This window comes from Apiotrichum porosum, assembly GCF_003942205.1.
Source record: "Apiotrichum porosum strain DSM 27194 chromosome Unknown scaffold_7, whole genome shotgun sequence".
NCBI classification, from domain to species: Eukaryota; Fungi; Basidiomycota; class Tremellomycetes; order Trichosporonales; family Trichosporonaceae; genus Apiotrichum; species Apiotrichum porosum.
In genome coordinates, this window is record NW_021167114.1 from 1,175,262 (window position 1) to 1,197,420 (window position 22,159).

General features: G+C 58.7%; 9 protein-coding genes and 1 non-coding gene across 10 annotated transcripts; 5 read left to right on the plus strand and 5 right to left on the minus strand.

Annotated features, from left to right (window-relative positions):
• Positions 1 to 108: 108 nt before the first annotated feature.
• On the plus strand, positions 109 to 932 carry EHS24_008744 (uncharacterized protein; the record flags this gene model as incomplete). Its single annotated transcript, XM_028624047.1, has 2 exons — positions 109 to 297; positions 339 to 932. The coding sequence occupies 2 exons, from the start codon at positions 109 to 111 to the stop codon at positions 930 to 932; spliced, it is 783 nt and encodes a 260-aa protein (XP_028476021.1).
• A 78-nt stretch (positions 933 to 1,010) lies between these two features.
• On the minus strand, positions 1,011 to 3,434 carry EHS24_008745 (uncharacterized protein; the record flags this gene model as incomplete). The annotated part of the gene is made up of 5 exons (XM_028624048.1): positions 1,011 to 1,103; positions 1,153 to 1,211; positions 1,272 to 1,437; positions 1,486 to 2,389; positions 2,491 to 3,434. 5 exons carry the CDS (start codon positions 3,432 to 3,434, stop codon positions 1,011 to 1,013), a joined length of 2,166 nt encoding a protein of 721 aa, XP_028476022.1.
• A 197-nt stretch (positions 3,435 to 3,631) lies between these two features.
• Positions 3,632 to 5,578, plus strand: CBR1 (NADH-cytochrome b5 reductase; the record flags this gene model as incomplete). Its single annotated transcript, XM_028624049.1, has 7 exons — positions 3,632 to 3,710; positions 4,070 to 4,160; positions 4,581 to 4,737; positions 4,792 to 4,812; positions 4,908 to 5,148; positions 5,195 to 5,253; positions 5,354 to 5,578. The coding sequence occupies 7 exons, from the start codon at positions 3,632 to 3,634 to the stop codon at positions 5,576 to 5,578; spliced, it is 873 nt and encodes a 290-aa protein (XP_028476023.1).
• A 328-nt stretch (positions 5,579 to 5,906) lies between these two features.
• Positions 5,907 to 6,971, minus strand: EHS24_008747 (uncharacterized protein; the record flags this gene model as incomplete). Its single annotated transcript, XM_028624050.1, has 1 exon — positions 5,907 to 6,971. One exon carries the CDS (start codon positions 6,969 to 6,971, stop codon positions 5,907 to 5,909), a length of 1,065 nt encoding a protein of 354 aa, XP_028476024.1.
• A 993-nt stretch (positions 6,972 to 7,964) lies between these two features.
• On the minus strand, positions 7,965 to 8,048 carry EHS24_008748. The gene has a single exon. It is a non-coding gene; the product is annotated as a tRNA-Asn (tRNA).
• Positions 8,049 to 8,478: 430 nt separating this feature from the next.
• Positions 8,479 to 10,874, plus strand: EHS24_008749 (uncharacterized protein; the record flags this gene model as incomplete). Its single annotated transcript, XM_028624051.1, has 12 exons — positions 8,479 to 8,529; positions 8,714 to 8,884; positions 8,929 to 9,034; positions 9,075 to 9,112; positions 9,160 to 9,174; positions 9,222 to 9,293; positions 9,476 to 9,611; positions 9,656 to 9,838; positions 9,880 to 9,946; positions 9,985 to 10,258; positions 10,307 to 10,547; positions 10,591 to 10,874. The coding sequence occupies 12 exons, from the start codon at positions 8,479 to 8,481 to the stop codon at positions 10,872 to 10,874; spliced, it is 1,638 nt and encodes a 545-aa protein (XP_028476025.1).
• Positions 10,875 to 11,401: 527 nt separating this feature from the next.
• EHS24_008750 (uncharacterized protein) lies at positions 11,402 to 14,385 on the minus strand (the record flags this gene model as incomplete). Its single annotated transcript, XM_028624052.1, has 6 exons — positions 11,402 to 11,808; positions 11,872 to 13,037; positions 13,088 to 13,126; positions 13,179 to 14,005; positions 14,086 to 14,164; positions 14,222 to 14,385. The coding sequence occupies 6 exons, from the start codon at positions 14,383 to 14,385 to the stop codon at positions 11,402 to 11,404; spliced, it is 2,682 nt and encodes an 893-aa protein (XP_028476026.1).
• Positions 14,386 to 16,561: 2,176 nt separating this feature from the next.
• Positions 16,562 to 17,583, minus strand: EHS24_008751 (uncharacterized protein; the record flags this gene model as incomplete). The annotated part of the gene is made up of 3 exons (XM_028624053.1): positions 16,562 to 17,044; positions 17,100 to 17,220; positions 17,273 to 17,583. The coding sequence occupies 3 exons, from the start codon at positions 17,581 to 17,583 to the stop codon at positions 16,562 to 16,564; spliced, it is 915 nt and encodes a 304-aa protein (XP_028476027.1).
• Positions 17,584 to 17,789: 206 nt separating this feature from the next.
• On the plus strand, positions 17,790 to 18,635 carry EHS24_008752 (uncharacterized protein; the record flags this gene model as incomplete). The annotated part of the gene is made up of 4 exons (XM_028624054.1): positions 17,790 to 17,888; positions 17,934 to 18,088; positions 18,152 to 18,238; positions 18,296 to 18,635. The coding sequence occupies 4 exons, from the start codon at positions 17,790 to 17,792 to the stop codon at positions 18,633 to 18,635; spliced, it is 681 nt and encodes a 226-aa protein (XP_028476028.1).
• A 507-nt stretch (positions 18,636 to 19,142) lies between these two features.
• On the plus strand, positions 19,143 to 20,952 carry EHS24_008753 (uncharacterized protein; the record flags this gene model as incomplete). Its single annotated transcript, XM_028624055.1, has 6 exons — positions 19,143 to 19,447; positions 19,498 to 19,592; positions 19,641 to 19,876; positions 19,918 to 20,091; positions 20,143 to 20,444; positions 20,499 to 20,952. The coding sequence occupies 6 exons, from the start codon at positions 19,143 to 19,145 to the stop codon at positions 20,950 to 20,952; spliced, it is 1,566 nt and encodes a 521-aa protein (XP_028476029.1).
• Positions 20,953 to 22,159: the final 1,207 nt, after the last annotated feature.

Here is a 22,159-nt window from a genome sequence, read left to right on the forward strand (position 1 = left end):
GTCCTCCTGGACGGCTGGGTCGACACTTGGGTCACCGACCAGATGATGGTTGAATGTAAGCTGATCGATCTTCACCATAGCTGACCCCCAGCACCCATGTCTACGGCCATGATGCGCACCCTCGCGCACCACGTTCACCTCCTCATCACGACCATGAGCGAGGCCAGACAACCGATCCTGGTCGCCACGGCCAAGTCGTCCCTCGAGTTCCTCGCCGCGGAGGTCGGCAAGAATGCGCGATACATTTGTCGCACCATCTGCGGCATGATCACATGGGCAGCGGTGCTCTTGTTAAGGGTGGGTGAAGGCCGTTTTGAAGATGTAGCTGACCCATCCAGCTTGACCGAGAAGAAAGCATGGCCCTCATTCGCGATGTGGCCCTCTCCATGGCGCCATGCGGTGATGGCCGCTTCGACTTGACATATGCGCACTTTTACGGCTCGTTCCTCCTTGGGCTGTGCCAGGATGGCGTTGGACCGAGCACGAGCCCCGAATCGGCCCTCAACCCTGCCATGTCGGTCGGCAGCGCTCTTCCCGAACACATTGCCACGCCACTAGAATCCATCGCCAACCCCACAATGTCCCTCGTCTCTCCTCTCCTGCAACAGCCTTCGAGCTCGACGTCGACCCAGATCGCTCTCCCGCAGCTCGGCGGCGGTGTGACTGACCAACAACAACAACAACAACACCCCTCAGACCCAATCAACCTCTTCCTCGGCCTCGACACTGGGTTTGACTTTGCCCTCCCCTGGGAGGGCCAGCAGGGTATCGTGGGCACCGAACACGAGGCAGTGGCCGTCTCCCCGCCGCTCGAGTGGCTGTTCAACGACTCGGTGGCGAGCGGCGTGGGCCTGAGCGACGGCACCGTCGGCCAGATGTGGGCGTATGGGCTCGGGTGGCCCAATGGCGGTCCCTCGGGCCAGGGGATGTGATATGCTTGTAAAAACATGTAAACGGGCTACTTATGCTATGGCTACAACATTGTCCTGGAGTACAAACTAGGAGACGCTCTACTCGTCCTCCGTGGGGATAACCCACGACTGGTTGCTCGAGTACCACGTCGCGGGATCGGAAAAGTCCATGCTCGAGCCGTTGGCAATGTACTGGTTGTGTTGTCAGCTACTGAGGAAGAAGTTCGGCAGCTGGGCTCACGGCAATGCGGAAGTAGTGGTCAGTCGCGAGATCCGCCGACACGTCCGCGAGGCTAAAGTCTGAGTCGGGAGTCAGTATACAGCTACACGGGCGATGAGATAGCTGGGTGAGCGACGTACTGGTCCGAGTCGAGTTGGCCTCGACCACCAAATCGTCGAGGACCAACGCAAACGACGTGAGGCCCGCGTCGAGGTATGTCGAGTTGAGCGCCGGCCACGACAGGGCCAAGGACGAGATGGCCGTGAGGGCTGGCAAGGCCGATCCAACTGCTGCGTCGCCAATGAGCTGTGTATGTGTCAGCTGATGCGCGGCGGTCACCCCTCAGCTGCTCACCTCGGCCTCGCTCTGGAGGATACTCGCCCACCCCCACCGCCCGACTCCGTCGAGGAAGAATGCGAGGAAGAACGACTGGCCGAACAAGCTGACGCGGTTCGGGAGGGACATGACGGGCAGACCCGCGAGTGCAAGGAGGTAGTGGTGTAGTCTCAGGTAGTACGAGTGGCCAATACACGCCAAGATGATGAGGATGGGGACGAGGGGCAGGTAGCGGACAATGTAGTAGCGGAAATAACCCAGGCGGCGGAACTCGAATGCCTGGATGCCCACGGCGACGGCGACGACAATGATGATGATGATGAGTGCGACGATACCGTCCGCGCCGAGTTTGCCATACCCAAGGCGCGAGATGGGGACTTTGGCAAAGAGCGTCGACGACTCGGTCCCGACCCAAAAGCCAAACCCTTGCCACACGGCCGTGGCGAGCGGGAGGGCGGCGACAGCGAACCCCTGCAGCGTGCGGCGCAGACACACGTTCCATGCCCAGTATCCTGCAAAGAGCACGGGTGGGACACCTTGCAAGACGTCGCTCCAGTCGGGCGGGCGGTACGGTGGGTCTGATACGAGCTTGATCTGGAGGTATCCCAACAACAAGATGGTCGTCGCGAGGACACCTGGAGGCGGGGCGAAGAGGGCTGTGAAGACGAACAACAGGATGACGTTGTATGCAGTGATGGGCCAGTGGTAGTCGATGCAGCTCGCGCCACTACCAGCGTGTGAGAGTGTGAATGCGGCGGGAAAGTGTGGGGAGAAGGACTCGGACTCGAGACCGTGTTCCTTGGTGCCGACAAAGTTGGAAAAGCCCAAGGGGAAGGCAAGAGGTTGCAAGCGAAGGCAACCACCAAAGGTGGGTGAGATGGCACCAGCATGGATGCCAGCAGCGCAGACCCACGAGTCGGCTCTGTGGATCGTTAGTGTGGTTGTTGGCGCAAAGGCTAAATCACCGAGATTGGGCATCTCGGGGCGATCGTCACACGACCACCATAGGTATGTTGCACTCACCTATACGTGCCATTGTCGTCTCCACCTCCAATGAGCACAGGGACACCGTTCACCACCTCGCCACCAATCCAGCGGAGATTGCCGAGCGTAGTGTCCTTGCAGCCACCGGGGCAGCGCACCACCTGCTCCACCAAGCTGCCAGAACACAAGTTGCCGTCCTGTCCACATGTATCGGGCGGGTAGTCTGGCCAAAACGTCGACGTGCAGTCCACCATCTCGGCGCCTCCCGGTGGATAATATGCGGCGCGGATCAGGAGGATGAAGCCCATGATCCACAACAACAGGTATGGGAACCATAGCCGCCGAAGGCCCAAGCGGCGCGACATGTGCGAGCACGCCGAATCGAGTCTGGCGAGCCGCGAGAAAAACGGGACACGGCGTAACATCCTGCCCAAGTACGTCTTGTCCAGCGGCAGTGGTGGTGGTGGGACAGCCCGCTGCGATGGCCCCAGAATGGTGTTGACGATCCGTAGCACAGGCGTCACTCCCGGTACACTCTTTGCGCTGCGTTTCGCCCTCCCAAGCAAGGGCGTGCGCGGTCGGGTGCAGTCGTCGCTGCTGCCGCCGTCCATGACTGTGACGTATGCAGCTTCGACATCGTCCATGTCCATCCTGCCCAGTGACGAGGAGCCTGCCGACGCCGGAGTGACGGAGTTACCACCGTCGAGCTTGGGTGTCGACAGGCCCGCGAACTTTACGTCGGGGCTGTCGGGCATGTGTCGCTTGGGTGAATGGGTGGGGAGGGAGAGGGATAGAGGGGAAGAGCGTGTGGGGGTGAGAGAGACGGCTGCTCTCTTAGCTGTGCAAATGTCCAAGAGTCTAGAGTGAAGAGTGACACCATGTGGTTTGCTCTGGGTCGCTACGGCGCAGCCATTGCTATATATTATTGTGACATGCGCAGTCTTGGCCCTTTTCGGACCACATGGCCCGTCCGATCGGTACATCCTGGGTAAGCTTATGATTTGGTAGGATGTGGGGTCCCCATGTCCTCACCATTTACGTAATCCTCGACTTGCCCCACCGCAGACATCCGCGCCCCGTCCGTCCGGTCGCGAGGTGCCCGTGGCGTGGAGGGATTATCTGTCGTCTTTTGTTGTTCTGTCCATCACCACCCCTTCCTCCCCAAAGCTCATCGCAAAGCATGCCGTCCACCAACGAGATCGCCATCGCCGTAGGCATCATTGCCATCCTCGCCATCGTCGCCTACCTGGCCGGCAACAGTGAGTAACACATGATTGGCAGCTGGCGGCAGGTCATGGGTCACCACTGAGACATGGGGGGGGGCCAAAATGCCTGAGTGGGGGCTTGCATTGTGTAATGGGCCTTTTCGCGGCGCCCGCTCTCTCCGTCCTCGTGGGTGGGGGGCAGAGTGGAGAGCAAGCGACGGGGCCGTCGTCGTCGCGTCATCATCAATCCTGCAATCTTTCTTGCTTGTCGTCGTCGTCGTCGTCGATCCACTACACACTTTCTCCCCCCTCCCCACTACTTGACCCCCACCCCCCATGGCCCTCAATGGCCAAGCCTGTCGCCGCCGTCCACCGCCTGCAACACCATGCCGCGATCCTGTCTAACCGTACAGAGAAGGCTCCGGAGGGTCCCGTCCTCGACCAGGTCGAGTGGCGCCCCTTCAAGCTCGTCAAGAAGACGCCTCTCTCCCACAACACGGCTCGGTGAGTCCTTGCATCCCAACCATTGTCCTTGGGACACTGCCGGGGTGAGGCCGGATGGGTTGGGCTCGTGGTGTGCAGCGCAGCGTAGACCGCAGGCCGACACCTTTGGCCCAAACGTGTTCCTGCGTCCGTCGCCGCGGCCGACTGTCGTCGCGGCGAAGTGGGGGCCATTTGCATTGCGTTGCTTTTGCCGGACTCCGGCAGTATGATGTGCGGACCGCGATCGGCATGACATGCACGGGTCATCCGACGCACGCATGCATTGACGACATTCAACGAGTGCAGCTGCTGCCTGCCTCTGTGTCCAGGCAAGGCAGCCCACCTGTTGCAATCGGCATCGCTCGTAGCCTGCATGCGAACCCCTCCCCGTTCCCCTGACAAGCACACTCGTGTCATGGCCGCAAACTGACCACTACCCAGCTACCGCTTCGGCCTCCCCAAGGAGACTGATGCCCTTGGCCTCCCCATCGGCCAGCACATTTCGATCCAGGCCAACATCAACGGCAAGAATGTCATGCGCTCGTACACCCCCACCTCGCTCGACGATGACAAGGGACACTTCGAGCTGGTAGTCAAGGTGAGCACACCGCCCGAGTGGAGTCCCGAGCATTAGATGTGAAGACTGGTGCAGACTAGGTGGACTGCCCACCAGGTTTGTGCTTGGAGGCTTCCACTATAGACTAGCCATCGTTCACATGCCGGCGGTCCGACATGCCCCAAAACACGACGCACGTGCTGACACTGCAGACCTACGAGAAGGGCAACATCTCGAAGCACCTTGCCGACCTCAAGGTCGGTGAGTCTATCATGGTCAAGGGCCCCAAGGGCAAGTTTGTCTACACCGAGGACCTTGCCCCCCACCTCCTCATGATCGCTGGTGGTACCGGTATCACCCCCATGTTCCAGATTATCAAGAGCTCGCTCAAGAACCCCGACGACAAGACCCAGCTCCGCCTTATCTACGCCAACGTCAACGAGGACGACATTCGTGAGTGCTAGGCATTTCGCCAGTGTGAGGCACGTGCTGACGGCAGTCCTCCTTCCCGAGCTCAAGGCTCTCGAGGCCGGCTCGAACGGCCGTCTCGTCGTTTACGTGAGTGTCATGAGCACCGCCGCCTTGTGGCCAGGTGTTGGCCAGCTGCAACCTGTGCTTGCAGCTGGCTCCCGTACGCATCACTCGCTGACCTCTCCAGCACGCCCTTAACAACCCCCCTGCCAACTGGACCCAGGGTGTCGGCTTTGTCTCGCAGGCCATGATCGAGATGCACGCCCACGACGCTGGTGTCCAGGGCGGCGGCAAGGTCCTCCTCTGCGGCCCCCCTCCCATGATGGGCGCCATGAAGGCCCACCTCGCCACCATGGGCTACCCTGCCCCCCGCACCGTCTCCAAGCTCGAGGACCAGATCTTCCTCTTCTAAACGGCGACACCGCGAAAGAAGATAGATCGTCCGTAGATGAGAAGGCAAGGAGAGAGAGAGAGAGAAAAGGAAAGAGGACCAGCGTGTTCTCACCATTTGGGCTATTTACAATAATCGGTGGTCCGCGTAGACTACCGTCTCCTGGCCGTAAGATGGGCATTCGGATGACATGCACAGGTCCAAGACACGGATATCTGGCTGGAAATTAACGTGTGCTGGCGAAATTAACGAGTACTGACAACTACGAGCTGTGATTACGTCTCTGATACTACTAGGCCACACACGACAAGTCACACACAGACATTTGCGGTTCCCGAGGAGGGTCGGTTTACTTTGAAGGGGTAGGACTCGGCGTCCTACTCGGCGTACGGCTGTGGCTTGCCTCGTACAGCGCGAGCATCGACTCTCTGGGTGACCTGTCGGCATGTCGCCGCGAAGCGCCTGACCCAGCGCTCCCTTGACTCCCACTGCTCCCACGCCTCGCACCCAGGCCACCAGAGGCGATGACATCCAGGTGGTTGTCGTCGTGGACGGGAGCCGGGTGCTCGCCGTTGTACCCGCCCCACGCCCACTCCTGGTACCCGCCCGAGTCGTGCGGGGTACGTAAAATGGGACTGGGCGGGGCGCCGGGGGAGTGGGGCGACGAGGCGCTGGCAGGTAACGCCGGCTCCACAACGTGCACGTCGTAGAGGACAGGCTGGACATTGTGTTGGTCGTCGACCACTCCAGGGTAATTGTCAGCGTCGTCGGTAACGATCGTGATGGGGCGGTTTGCCAGGCGTTCCGAGGTGGTGGTGTACTGCAAGACGGGCTTTTCCTTGTTTTGCATCTTTGCAGCGTTCCACGACTCGTTCGTGCCATTGCGTGAGGCGGACCGGGACCCGCCAAGAGGTGTTGTGGGCGCCCCGATGGGTGTGTGCGTGCGTGATGCGGTGCCGCTGCCCGGGCCACGGTTGGACGCAGCGGTGGGCGGACGGCTCGTGCCAAGCGGTGTGTGGTAGCGCGTGTGGCCCGTGTCTCCAGTAGCTCCAGTCGCCGTCGAGTCGATGGACAGCCGGTGATGGTTGACCTCACTGACAAAGACCGGAGTGGTGACAGTGGTGGGCGAAGCAGTCGTGGTGGGAGACCCCGACGCCGTGCTGTGGCCGACGTTGGACGGGAAGGGGGTCACGTCATGCTCGCCGCGTTCTTCGTCTTTGGCCTCCTTGCGGCGGTCAATGCACCCACGGCCCTTCCACCAGAAGATGGGGAAGGCGATAACGAACACACCAATGACACTGCCGATAACCGCACCGGTAATGACGCCGGGGCGTGTGGAGTCGTCTCGGCGGGTCAGGCGAGCGGCGGCGAGTTCTTGGTTGGCTGAAGTGCGGCGGAGGTTGTAGTGGGGCATGTTCGTGTCTTGTGAAGCAGGTTCGTCGTGGGATTGAGGAGGAGATGAGGACTTATCGAGTGCTGGGGTGTTAGTGGAGCAAAAGGCGTGAGTGTCAACCTACAGTCTTCTTGTACTGGCAGTGTGAGTTGGGACAGGTACAAGGGCGAGGACGCCGAGTGTGTTGCGCACGCCAGGGTGGCGGCAACGAGGAGGAGCACATTGAGATGTCGGCCACGCATGATAACAGTGGGTAGAGAGATGTTGAATGTTTGAAACGTTGACAAGTGTTGAAGAGGTTGAGGTCAATGCTGTCGTACTGAAAGGTCGACCACCTCCCGACGGATAAGACATCTCAATTCAACAATCACAAGACCTGTTTCACTTGGGCGTCTCGGATGTGTCTTGCTTCTGTCGTATGATGAGTGATGCATGTCGCCCACTACTTGGGTCCCACGCTCATCGCTTTGCGCCCAACGGACCGCGTCGTCACAGTCGACAGTGTAACACAGCTCGGGCGCCTGCATGGCTAAGGCCCGTTTAAGCGCGGCCTTGGCGCCGCGAGCGGCATGTCTTGCCGACACTGGATGCTCGTATGGACCACGGTTTCTGATAGCCACAGCGATGTATGTAAAGAGATGTGCAAGAGACCAAGAGACGAGCGTAGAGAAGGGGTGTCACGCTAAGTGTGGCAGGATCGGCGCAGGATGAGCGGACGGCCATGTGGCAGCAAATGTGGCACTTGCCGTCTCTCATCTCAACTCGACACGTCCGGACAAAAAATCCCATATTTCACTCCACAGACCTTCGAGCGGCTTGAAACTGGACTGTGCATGTAGCTAAGTACCCCGTGCATCTTCTCGGCCCCCTAAACACGCATGAGGAAGCACCTACACGGAGCCCCGGTCACCCAAGTGAGCTTCGCGAGTTTTGGTACCGTTTTTCGTCCAAATCGTTCGCCCTCCCTCTTCAACACCTCCCAGACGCACATGTCGACGACGAGGAGCAAAAATACTACCCCACACGGGCTCGAACCGTGGACCTCGGAGTGTGTTGAAGATAACAGCTCCACGCGCTAGCCAACTGAGCCATAGGGTATTGGATGAAAGTTGTCGAGCTTCCATGTTGAAAAACACCACAAGATCAACTTTTCGGCAATGAATCGAACCGGGTGTGAGACCGTCGTGAGCGTGGGACTGTTCTGGGGCGAGATCTGGGTCTAAAGACGCCCACGAAGGCGCAGAGGCGTCCACAATCGTCGAACCCGCTTCGGCGCCGGTGGAGGTGCGAGATGAGTTGGCCCGGCATGGCCGGCATCTCCTGGCATCGCGTGGTGCGCCTCGCGCCTCGGAGACACGCACAGATGACCGCGTCACGGCAACCATAAACCTGTTCCCGGTTGGGGCACACGGTCATGGCACTCCGGGGCCACGCGTACGCCATTTCCTTGGCTATATCATCCCTTGCAACTCAACTTCGTCTCTCAACAACCCATTTGAGTATCCCAAACCACTCGTTCTACAACACCATGGCCGACCTCCCGCCGTACACCGAAACCTCGCTCGATGTCATTGATGAGGTACGTAGCCTTTTGTCGTCATGGCCCAAAATGTTGCAGGTTCAGGGCGGTGGTCGCCGCTGCTACGCGTGACAACATTCGCCGCTGGACCCAACTTTGTGTTGCATTGCAGCACCGCGGCTCCTCCTACCCGACCTCCTCTGCGATCCCATCTCTTATCGCGCGATGCTAACCTAGATTGCAGACGTATGACCGCCTGCAGGCGACGTTTGCGTCGCACCGCACCCAGGAGGCCGCGTACCGTCTGTACAACCTGAAGCAGCTCGCATTCCTCATCAACGACAACGAGGAGAGGATTATTGCTGCTGCCCAGGCTGACCTGGGAAAGAGCTCCTTTGAGGCCCGTCTCGCGGAGGTGAGTACAACACAGCTGGTTGTGCAGTGAGCTCATAGGTTCAGGTGATCCCCACCCTCAACGAGATTGACCTCGCCGTCAAGCGTCTGCCGGAGTGGATGAAGGACGACAAGCGTACCCGCGACTCCACCTATGCGTTCAAGCTTGCCCGTGAGCTTCTGCTCGTTGCGAACTGATCTGACGGTACCAGGTCCCCGTGTCAAGAAGCAGCCCAAGGGCGTTGCACTCGTAGGTCGCAACTAACCCCATTCACGCTAGCTGGCTGACTTGAACAGATTATCGGCGCTTGGGTGAGACCATGTCAACGACCCAACGAACTAAGGACTAACAAACGCAGAACTACCCGTTCCAGCTCACCCTGTCGCCTCTCGTCGGTGCCATCGCAGCCGGCTGCCCTGCCGTCATCAAGGTGAGTAGCTGCACTTGGTTACGGGGTTCGGAAACTTGCTTGAGGACACATCCAACTCGCGCCACCGGTTGCTTGGTGTAGCGATACGCCACCATGGGAAGTCACAGAAGGCTTGCAGACGTGCCCCATACTTTTGGCCATCGTCCCCCTCCTGCCGCAGAGCGCTGACTCGCGTCCAACAGATGTCTGAGCATGCACCCGTGTCTGCTGCCCTCATCGCTGAACTGATTCCCCGCTACCTTGACCCCGAGGGCTATGCCGTTGTCAACGGCGCCGTGGCTGCGTCGACCGCCCTCCTCGAGAAGCGTTGGGGCCACAGTACGTCCAGAAATGTATGTCGTAAATGATGCTGACCACTGTAGTCTGCTACACTGGTGGTGGCCCTGTCGGCAAGATCGTCGCCGGCGCTGCGGCCAAGACGCTTACCCCGACGACTCTGGAGCTCGGCGGCAAGTCGCCTACCATTGTGGCTCCCGACGCCGATCTCAAGATCACCGCCCGTCGCATGCTGAGCATCAAGCAGATGAACGTCGGTCAGATGTGCGGTTAGTACAGCTTTGGAAAGAAACTCGGCGCTGACGATCAGTGTCCCCCGACTACGTGCTCGTCACCAAGGAGAACGTGGACGCCTTCACTGAGGAGTTGATCAAGACGTGAGCAGACGACTCGGTGCCGTAAACTAACGCCACAGCCTTGAGCACTTCCACCCTCCCAACTCTGAGCGCTCGTTCCTCAACGAGAGCGCTTCCACCTTTGTTCGTAACACAAACGACTACCAGCGCCTCGAGAACGTCCTCGACGACGCCGAGAAGGGCGGCAAGGTGGTCTACCGTGGCGAGGCCGACAAGGATCGCAACCGTATGGGTCTGTCCCTGGTCCGCCTCCCCCGTGACGCAAAGGACGAGGAGTCGTGGCTTGTCCGCGATGAGATCTTTGGCCCCATCCTTGTCATCATCCCCGTGGAGGTGAGTAGAGCTAGTTTCTTTCATCTGGTATCCCAACTGACTCTTCAGGACATTGACGCTGCCATCAAGTACATCAACGCCGGACCGACTCCTCTGGCGCTGTACGTTTCGTCGGCCAGCCGCGCGACGTTTGAAAAGGTCGTCAGCCAGACCCTCTCGGGCTCGGCCATCTGGAACGACTTTGCGATGACCCCCATCTGCCGTACCGTCCCCTTCGGTGGCGTTGGCGAGTCGGGCTGGGGCAACTACCACGGCTACGACGGTTTCCTCGCATTCTCGCACCAGAGGAGTACGTCTCCCCGGATCTCAAGCTCCTATGCTGACGCGTGCAGGTCTCCTCGAGGTCCCTTACTGGATGGAGTTTGCCCAGAAGAACCGTTACGCGCCCAACATGAACCCCCGCAACGAGCGCATGCTCAAGCGCGTCATGGGCACCGGTATCAACTTCTCCCGCCCGGTCAGTGTCGAGTCGGAGCGCCTCGCCCTCCAGCGCAGCCGTAACCGCCGCCACCTCTACCTGGGCATCATCATCGTCACCCTCGGCGCCTGGCTCGGATTCGGCGCCCGCTCGATCGGTAAAGTCCTCGGCACGCTCAAGGCCAAACTCAGGCTTTAGTCGAAATGAGCCGAAATGAGAGAGAACTTGGTTGTCTGCTTGTCAATACGCCGCGGCGCACCAACTCCAGCTCCTTGTCCCGTCAGTCAAGTCTGAAACAGTTCTGTCAGCGCGTGATTCCTGGTCTGTGTTCACGTTTATTTCTCAAGTAGTGTTTTGCTTGTATCAAGCCTCCTACCGAAACGGCACTCCTTTGTGCTCTCCTACCTGGTTGACCTAGGTATTCAAGTGAAAGCCAGTTATGTTCAGTAGCTTAGTGTCATATTGGTTGATGTTATACAATTGTTGGCAGTATAGCGCCACTGGGCTTTCCACGCAAAGTCGCAGACAGTGCTGCTTTGAGCTACCACCTAGAAATGTCATTAGCCAGCAACAATTGGGAAAACGATAATTCATATTGCATCCACATGCGCCACACATCCACAACTACTAAAGGTTCCTGCTAACAGTCCTTTCATTAACTATTTCATTCCACTTAACCCCCTCCCAACAGGCGAGACCCTGCAAACAAAGACGACAGACAGCACTTAGGTGAACAGGCCGCTGTTAACGGGGGCGCCGAACACCTCACCGTCGGCGAGGGTGAGACGGGGGCAGCCACCACCCTCGCATCCAGCGCTGACAACGTTGTTGCCCCACCAGTCGAGGTAGATCGAGCCATCCTTGGGGATCGCAGTGCCGAAGAAGATGATGATGGCGGCAATGGCGATACCGGCGGGGAACGAGGCGGCCAGGACGTAGTTGTACTTGGCCCAGAAGGCAGCGTACCTCTTGCGGATGTAGCCGAAAGACAGGAGGGTGACGTAGACGTTGCCAACAAAGTACGAGAAGTTGTAAGGAGGACCCCAGTAGGCGGCACCGGCGAACCACATGACGGGGTGGACCTGGCGGAGCATCTCGGAGCGGGGGAACTTCTTACGGAGAACCCAAAGAGCTATTGAGAGTTAGCAAAAGGAAAATATAAAATAAACAAAATAAAAATAAAAACAAAACTCACCGAGAACGACAACGACACCGGCGGGGAAGCCGAGGAGCATGAGGTTGTAGCGCTTGCCGGGACCAAAGAGCCTGGCGGGACCAAGAGTTCCCCAGAAGACAGCCGAGGTGAAGAAGGTGTTCGCACCGGGGCAGCTCATGCCGAACTTGGCAGCCGAGGTACACACGCCCTTGAACGCAAGAATGTAGTTCTGGAGACCAGCACAGACGAAGCAGTAGATGAGGGTGGCCCAGATCTGCATGGCGAAGGTGTGGTAAGGCGGGATCTTCAGGTAGTGCGCGAGCTTGAGGTCCGAGGAGAAGGCGAGAGCCTGGTATGTGGCAATGTATCCGTAGGTCTTGAAGTAGATGAGCGAGTTGGCGTTACCGGGGACGATGGCACCGCCGATGAACTCGGCAAGAACGTTGAGAGGGATGGGCATACCGGTAACGGCCTGGACGAGACCACAGGGGATCATGACGATGAGGGGCATGATGATACCAAAGATGAGGACGGCGGGAGTGACGTGGGTGGGGTAAACACCAACACCGACCATACCCATGACCATGGCGATGAGGAGGACGATGAGATACTGCCACTCGGGGACCTCCTTGTACCTGGCCATGAGACGGCTGTGGACATCCTCTGCAAGGACGTCCTCCTCCTCGTCCTCGGGGCGGCCGCGGCGGAACTGCTTACGAATGACCTTGGTGAAGCTCTTGAAGCCGAGGGCGATGTCGTGACGATGGTAGAGGACGCAGTAGGTAAGGGTGGCCGAGTACATGGCAAAGTAGAAGATGAAGCAGACAATGTAACCGGCACCCATCCAAGGCTCCGAGTAGGTCTGGTACTTGGCGGGGTCGAGGTTGGAGTCATCGTCAAGGATCTTGGTGACGTTGTAACGAGCACCAGTGTTGGCCCAAACCTTGTTCGAGTTGATGGGAATGTAACCAGTGTTCCAGTCGTTGCGGTAGTACACGGCAATCGAGATGAGAGCGGCAGCGATGACACCGATCATCTGGTTGACAATGGTGAACGAGGGGAGAGTGAGAGGGTTGGTTCCGTTGGCGTTCAGGATGTTCCAGTCGAAAGTGGGCCAGGGGTTCAGTCCCATACCGCCGGCCATACCAGTAACCGCGGAAAGGTGGATGTTGTTCGGAGCAATCCAGGTCATCCACGAGAAATAGCTGCGACCACGTTAGTATCATGTCATGAACGCATGCAGCTCTCGAGTTACCTCAAGCTCTGCCAGATCATGCCGGGGAACCAGAACCAGCTGCACGGTAAACGTCAGTCTTATGCTGGAAGCAGCGGCGGAAGTTACGCACATGAACATGGCACCGAAGGTGTAGAGGAAGAACTTTTCACGGGACATGGTGAAAATCTTGCCGAAGGGGCCGCGAACCGGCTCGTTGACGGTCGTGTGGAACGACTTGTTAAGCGCGACGATCGAGAGGGACGATGGCCAGACGGCCACCGATGGATAAACAAGGAAGCGACGGGTGAGGCCAGCGAGACCGTAACCGACAAAGGTAAAGCCCAAGGTGTTCAGGAGCTGGTAACCAAACTTGCGAGCAAACTGCATGTCGAAGAAGAAGCTCATTGCCTGGGTGGGGATGATCGAGTTGGTGTAGCCCGAGCTGAACGACACGTTGGCCATGATGGTGATGAGCATGTGCTCCTTGGGCGAGAAGGGCCCAGGGTTCAAGGTCCACTCCTTGCCGAAAGTGCGGAACGTCTTGCGGGGAAGGGTAGTGGCCATGAACCTTCCGGCGGGGTAGGCAAGCAGCTGGGCGACGTTGGCACCGATGTAAATGGCGGGGTTACGGTTCGCGAACAGGGTGTCGACAAACGAGCCAAGACCAGAGGCAATGGTACCGAGAACGAGGACACGGAAGGTGAGCGACGGCATGTCGGGGTCGTCGGTGGGGTCGACGTTGGCACGGACTTCGAGGTAAGGCGAGTTCTCGGTGGCAAGCAGAGCCTCGAGCTTCATCTCCTTGAGCAGCTCGTCATCGCCGACCTTGTCATCCTCGTGGGCCGGAGTAGCCTGGTCGAGGTGGTCCGGACGCTGAAGGAACTCTTGCATGCGGTCCAGAGTAGGACGGGGGAAGTTCTGGTCGTACTTGTGGATCTCGTACAGCTGGGCGATGATCTGAAAAACGGAAAAGAAAACCCGGTTTAGCATAACGCCACTTTCGCCACACGCGCCACACCACATCACCATCTACTCACGAGCTTGGTGCGTTCAGTGGACATCTGCGGGAGCTTGCCCTCAATAGCCTCAAGTTCATAGCCGGTAACCTCAAGGTCGCTGTTGGTGTAAGCATACAAGGCCCCAAAGGCATGTCATAGCAGCTGAAGTATTCACTGAGCAGCAATGGGGTCATCGCCGCCGTTGAGGGCGGCGGAGGTCACAGTGGCGTGGGGAATGCCCTCGACATTCTTCTCAGTCTTCTCGTCGTAGCGGTCGCCCACGGTTTCGACACCGTGGACGCCTTCGACGCCGTAGGCGGCCTTGTCGTTGGCGGACATTGTGGATTGAGTTGGGATGGGGCACGGAGCGTGAAAGAACGGCTATCGTCGCTTGCATATGTACTCGGGCTAACGATACGCCAGGTACCCCCTGGGTGGGTGTGGTGATCGTCACGTCAGGTGTGGAGCCCTTACCTGGCTGCAATGGCTAATGTCACTCCCGTGAGCATTCCAGTTGGTCCATTGCTTCCAATCCCGGCCGGTCTGCACCACATGCTGCCACTCGGCCCGGCGCTGATGGGTCCCCACATGTAGACACCAGGTGGTCCCTTGCCGGTGATGGCGCTTTATCGTCGTGATCTAGCGCGTCAAGCCAGTGGCAAAGCAGAGAGAGGAAAGAGGACGGAGCTGCACCGCGTGGAGCCAACCGCGGAGTGTGGGCGCACCTTGGCTGGGCCACAATAGCCCGCCAAGCGCATGCGACCTGTTGCGCGAGCGAGAGCCTGTTGTGCGACTCGTCGATAGAGCGCGAGGGTTTGAGTAATTGTGCGTCCTCCCCTGCAGTGACCACATGGGCACTCGTTCGTTCCGCTGGCTGGTGGGCCACACCTCGGGCGAGGCACCTGAAAACCCCAGGCACTGCACTAGCCACCATTGGCACCGCGCGGAGCCACCGACCGACAACTCCCGGCTATCTGGCAATGCGCTGCTGCATGGATGGCATGGATCTGACGCCATTATCTGGCGCAAACGCATATGAATGGTGAGTGCATGCACCCATGCTGCTTCTGTTGCTGCTGCTGCTTTTTCCCTCACGAGGGTCGTGTCTGCCCGTATCTTGGATCTTTGGCTATATGCGGAATGACTTGGCATGGCGTATCTGTGCTCCTTCATTTTTGGGTTTTACACACCCTGTGGCTCCCCTTGTGAACGGCCTTGAGACGGCCTCCTCCACATCTGCGGAAAGGGCTTTGACGGCTGCGTACAGGACGCTGCAGCAGAGACGGGGACGGCAACTGGTTGACAGCGTATGGCGGCCGAGACTCGGCCGCGTCCCGAGGGTCTCACAGATTATCCGGTGAGCCCGCTCGGTCGGTCATAACCAGCACCGAACTCCGCTGACTTCAAGACCCCGACCCACTCCGCTCAGGATGGATGAGTGCGAGTTCCGAGCGCATCGGGCACAAGGTGCAATGTACGCACAGCGCATGCCACAACATCTGTGGGGCCATGTGGGGACCCTCTTGGTGAGCTGCCGGAAAAGAGCAAGCGCGGCAAGCGGGACATTCAGAGCAAAACACCGCTGCACCGCGCCGTGACATTGGCACCATGCGTCCAGTTTGCCACGCCTTTGGGCCCGAGTCGTTCGTTACAGTTCAGTCGAGGCCGATGAGAGGCATGGAGAGGGGCACAGTCGGCATGGCCCGCTGGCCGGTACCCGAATTGGTCACGAGATACTCGCGTAATCTGACTGACATGCATGGTTGTGGGCGCTATCGTGCTATTCCGACCGCTGGTGAGAACCATGTGTGGCACTGCTGCTACGCGCTCGCTCGCAGCGAGGCGACGTCGCCATCCATCATGTTGCGATTAAGTAGACATCTTTACACATCTTCCCCCCACGCACCCTTGCATAGGGGGGGCAATGCAAGATAGCGGGTTGCTGCGAGACACGGTTGTCGGCCAGGGCCCGGGCTAGAGGGAGTGGTGTGGTCTTTTGGACAATTAATCAAGTTTGGATTGGAGAGCGCTTTTGGCTACGCAGATCTGATGATCATGGACTAAGGAATTCCAGGCTGCGGCGTCTGCCCACCTGCAGGCGGCAACAACCCTTGCGCACATGCTGCTGCTAGCTGCTCGGCTCTTTCGTAAACGCTCCACTCTGCCAAGCTCCCACAGAGAATCAAAAACAGCACAGAATCACACTTGACATCATGGGGCCTAGGCACCGATCAAGTCACATCACACAGTTCCAAGAGGCCAGTGAGTGCCTTTTCGGCCACAGTCAACATGTCCCGAGCCGATAAACCCATGTTGGCCACGTATCTGGAGGCGGACCTTGCCACGCCAACATGCCCCAGTCTGGACAGTTGTACAGGATGTGCTTGGAAAGCGAATACAGGAAGCGCAATCACGGTAAATATGGGTTACGTAAGGCTATAACCAGTCAAAACAACAACAAACAAATAATCGGTGGCGCACTCAGACGAGAGGCCACACGATCCCGCCCGCGGACTTAGCGCACAACGTACATCCTGCCGTTGGCGGCACGAGCCATGCGGCGTGGAGGAGGTGGGGGCGGGGCGTGGAGCTGCGACGGTACGGGGACGTACTGGTAGCCGTGTGGCAGTTGGACGGGGACGCGCGGTGGAGGTGGATTGGTTGGCGGCATGGAGCGTAGGGGGTTGGCGGCGTCGGCACGCAGCGGCCAGCGCGCGTCCCACTCAGCTGCAGCCTGCAGCAACGCGTCTTCGGAGCCCTTTTCCCCCAGCGGCACAGATCCTTGGATAACTGACACGCCGAGCTGGGCGACCACGTCGCTAGTCGGGAGGTATTGTTGGAGGTATACGGCGGGGATGAGGTGCAGATCGGCTGGAGGCGGGCCGTTGACCGCGTCGTACGGCACCATAAAGTCGCACAGGATGGCGGCGAAGCAAAGGTGGTTGGCGTCGGCGACAGTTGTGCTTGCCATGACGGCCGGCGGGAGGACACTACGCGCCTGGATTGTGAGTGATGGCAGTCTCATCAGGCGCGAGTGTGTGTTGTCAACATACCAGCTCATATATCCTTGCAATCTCCGCCTCACACTCGGCGTGCCACTCAGCGTAGGTCGGATACCACTCTGTGGGGCTGTTGATGACTGCTTCGCAGTGTGTAAAGCGGATGTGATCGCGACTGGTGGCGGGTCAATGCAAATCCCAATCAGCAACTCGCTCCAGTGACTCACGACTGCAGCGCGACATCAACAAGTGCGAGACAAACACCATGCGCGCCCACCTGCTCCCAGGGGAGTTCTTCCTTGAGCGCGCGATGCACGGCAACGCTCGCCGCCTTGGCTGCCCATTGGAAAAGCGTGGAGTCAACAACGGAGGTGAACAGGTTTGGCGGGCCCCAGGATGCGCCGGTCCAGTTGCTGCGCGGGAAGGCGATGGGGCGCACGGGGTGGGACCAGTTGGTGCTCCAGGCAGCGCTGTGACATGGCGAGGGTATGATGGGTGGGGTTGGCAAGGTGTGCGAGGTCGAATGCGATGGACGCATTGCGGTGAGATGGGCCGGCAGTGGTGGAAGTGATGTGGGTGAATGACTTTGCATCAGAACATCGGCTAACGGCTAACGCTTCATGGGTCGCATCTGCTTTTGGTACGGTTGTTTGTATGAGACACTTACCACAGGACGTTTGAGGTTCCCACACGACCCCGTCCATCCATTGTTCACAGTTCATCTCCAGCAACTATCCCAACCCCATGTCCGCTACAACTCACGCCACGGCCCCATCGACGACTGCCTCCTCTACTAGGGCCGCTGCACAGGCCCCTACCGACGACGGCAAGTACTACCAGCCGGTCCTGGACCCCCAGTTCCCCCGTATCTAGTACAAGTTGCTCCAGTTCTACTCTGACCCCGTCAACCGGCCGACCGCACCCATCCTCTGGGCGGCGCGCGACGCTTCGACCGAGTGGGGGCGTATCTTTGCGGCTCAGGACTGGGACGCGATTGACGAGGCAACTGTGAGCCTCGCTGTCTTTGACAAGGCGTACGAATGGTGAGAGTGCCGGTTGGGCCGACGGGGAGTGGCCTCGAATTCGTATGCTCACAGATGCCACAGGAATCAGGCGCAGTGGGGGTGCCGCGGGTGGCAGACGCCAGCAGAGTGGCGGAAGGAGACGGACTCGTACGCGTCCATTGCGTTTGTGTACGCGGCGCGCGCACTGCGGGACGTGGGGCATCTGGACCACCTGCCGCGCCGTAGCCGTATTCTTACATTTTGCCGTGCAGCGCTCGACCTATGCGCCGAGCCCCTCGTCGACGACGGCCCAGTCCGCGTCGCCTTGCTGGACGAGATCCCGCCGCCGCCGGCCATCCCGGGCGACCGCATCGGCCGCCTGCTCGCCCAGTTCGACCCAGTGGTCCGGCACGCAGAGCAGCTGGCCGAGCCACTCGAGGGTGTTTCGGCAGTGTTCGTATACGCCCCGCGCCGCGGTGCGTACGTCCTCGAAGAGGAAGCCGACGTCGACCCCGGCGTGTCCGACCTCACGTCCTATGCGCATGTCCCCGGTAGCCACGACGGCGACGCTGATGGATCACCTTGACGGCGACAGTACTGGCTCTCGACCCCGCTGCAGGTCGCTACGACACCCGACCCGACCGAGCTTTGACCAGGCGGTGCCACCGCCGTCGGCGACGGCCCAGTGATCCAGGGATCCAGTGAGCGAGTTGCGGGTGTGGGTAAACGACAATGCGAACAGGCTACGCTGTGAGTGATGGAGGGCAAGTTGGGTCAGCGTACGTTGGTTAGCAGTCGCCCAGGTCACCAAATGTTATTGTGTCCATATTATATTCGGCAAGTCGAGCGTGTCCTCTTCCTTACTGCCACCGTCGTCGTCGTCGTCGTCGTCCTCAACCTCTCGCTCGCTGGACGTGTTTCGGGTGTTGCGTTTTGAGCCGACATTTATCCACCGCATATGACGTCATTCCCTCCCAAACCCACCCGCATGGTGCCTTTCGGCATTGCCCGACACACACACAGCCATATGGCCCATATGAATCCAACTGCCTTCGACTCGTGTCCCCACCCACATCCACCACCAACACGAAACATGCGCGCACTCGTTCCCCTCCTCATATCGCTGGCATTTGGAGGCCACGCGGCGGCGCTTCATATTCCAACAGCGCAGGATGCACTTTCGGCCGCGTCCCATCTGCTCGATGAGCTCAACGACCTGGCCTCAGGGGCAACGGGCATCACACCGCAGAACGTCCTCACGCCGGCGAGTGACATTGGCATGCATGCCCTCAGCACCGACGAGTTTACTGTCCTCACTTCCCCCTTGCACCCCAACCACAAGGTCCGGATCAAGAGTACAAAAGGGTGGTGTGACCCCGGTGTCAAATCCTACTCTGGGTGAGCCATTGGTCATTGAATACCGCTAGCTAGAGCTCATTAACGGCCAGATACATCGACACAGGAGGTGGCAAGGAGCTGTTCTTCTACTTCTTTGAAAGTCGCAATGACCCTGCCAAGGACCCCGTCGTGATGTGGATTAACGGTGAGGGAGCTTGATGTCGTTGTTGTCGAACGTGACTCTGACCCGCAGGCGGTCCTGGCTGCGCGTCCGAGATGGGCCTCTTCATGGAGCTGGGTCCTTGTACCATCCGTGACGGCCCCAAGAATGCGACCGATACAGAGATCAACCCCCACTCGTGGACCAACAAGGCCAACATGTTCTTCCTTGATGAGCCAGTCGACGTCGGCTTCTCGCAGTCCAAGCATGGGCAACTTGTGGACACTACGGAGAAGGCCGCCGAGGACGTCGCCGCGTTCATTTCGATCGTGAGTGGAGTACTAGAGCATGCACTGACCATATACTCCAGTTCTTTGATACATTCAAGGAATTCAGCGGCCGCGCGTTCCACATGTCGGGCGAGTCGTACGGTGGACGCTATCTTCCCGTCTTTGCCAGCGCTGTGTATGACAACAATGCGGCGCTCATTGCGGCTGGCAAGGAGCCCATCAACCTCCAGAGTGTTCTGATTGGAAACGGCATAGTGTGTCCGCTTTCGAAGCAGCGTGCTGCCAAAGCTGACACCACCTCCTAGACCGACTTCTACTCCACCACCGAGTCGTTCTTCCCCTTCCAGTGTACCAACCATCACGACCTGAACCGGACGGTACTTCCGATCGGCGCCTGCGTCGAGCTCGCCGAGGTCGTGCCCAAGTGCCACAAGATGTTCAAGCAGGGATGCATCGAATCCAAGGACTACACCGAGTGTGCCATCGCCGTCAACTTTTGCTCCACCATCCTCCGCGGCAGCGTCTCGCGAGCCGAGCTCAACCCGTACGACGTTAGCAAAAAGTGCACGCAGGAGCAACTGAGCAAGTTCCTGTGCTATGAGGATACGTGAGTTAGAGGTGGGGCTCGTTTACTGGGATATGTTTGCTGATACTGCTCAAGTGCCAAGGTCAAGACCTACCTCGACTTGCCAGACGTGCGCAAGGTTCTGGGAGTCGACAAGGACAAGGGAAGCTACGAAACGTGCTCTTGGAGAGTGAACGGAGCGTTTGCGGCCCAACTGGACAACGCAAACCCCACGTGGCTGTACGTCTCACAGCTCCTCGAGCGTCGCATTCGCGTTCTCAACTATGTCGGTACTCTCGACTTTGTTTGCAACTACATGGGCAACGAGAAGTGGATGGAGGCGCTCTCGTGGTCGGGCAAACAAGGTTACAACGATGCCAAGAAGCGCGACTGGCACGGTCCCGACGGCAAAGTGGCGGGCTGGACCAAGAGCCATGGTGATTTGAGCATGCTCACCATCTACAATGCCGGTCACATGGTGCCCATGGACCAGCCGGAGAATGCAGCCACGTTCTTTGAGAAGTGGCTGGAGGGAGGCACCCCGGAGTAGAATGTACAAGGGAGGTGTGGTGTTGCGTAGCTGAAAGCGAATGGAGGAAGACAGAATGAATACTTTTGTGTGCACAGCGAGTGGTCAACTTGTGCCTCACTTTGGCCTGGCAACCTGCACCTTTGAATTCAAGGGGTACTGAACATCTGTGGGAAACAGCTAGCAAGCTCAGAGCCCACGTTGGACGACCATGAGATAACACCACATGAGAATGGCGGGCATTTCGGACTCGGATCTAAGGGAAGTTTACACGGGAAACGAGAGCTATCATGGGAACTGGCGACCTTCGCATGTCGTCCACCGCAACCACGCAGATATGTAACAACATGTACCACATGGGTGTCCCCCTCTGTTACCTGTCGGCAAAATCACGAACCCTTGAACAAGAGACCCCCGCCCTGCTCGCAGTCGTGTGCCATGCCAACCGCGGCGTTCACGATAACGGTCATGTCAAAAAATAGGATACGACCGGTGTTCCATGAACCAATAAGAACTGACGCAGTAACGCAAGACAGGACAATTGTTTCGCAGCAAGCCGATATTGTCGGGTACCAGGAGTCCGTCGAGTGTGAACGACGTGGACCGATGCCAGGACCGTAACCTCGATGACAGATGGACGATTAATGTACCTCCGTCCGGCCAAACTGTGGTACAACGACTCTTTTTGATTGCCTCTGGTATGTACTCTACTGATCTACTGATCAACCGCATGGCAACCAGCTTCTCAATGACAGTGCTCCCTGCGTCAATTATCTGCTGCTATACAGGCTAGGGCTGGGTCCGAGAAATGACACAAGGTCGATGTTCGCCTGTTGATCTTCAAGAGGTAAGGAGGTATTGTTTGGAGCATTAATGGCTGGATCATCGTGTCTTGTTACTGTGCTTTGGTGGTGTGCCGGTGCTAGATACGTGTTTACAGTAAACATGTGGCTAATGTGGGAATTCAGCAGCAAAGGCGTGGCAGACACTGGTACACTGAAGCACAACACAGCATATGCAGACAAAAGCAGCACCGGCCGGCGGGTGGCACCACCACGGCATACGGCATCAGTACCTGGGTGTAGGCAGAGCCACGGGTCACGTGACTCCCATGCTCCCATAGACAGATCTCGGATAACAACGGGGAGACACCACCCAGGGACGGCTCTTTGCTCTCTCCACAATCGGTTTAAAAATGGCCCTTATTGCGCTCAAAGTGGGCAACGTG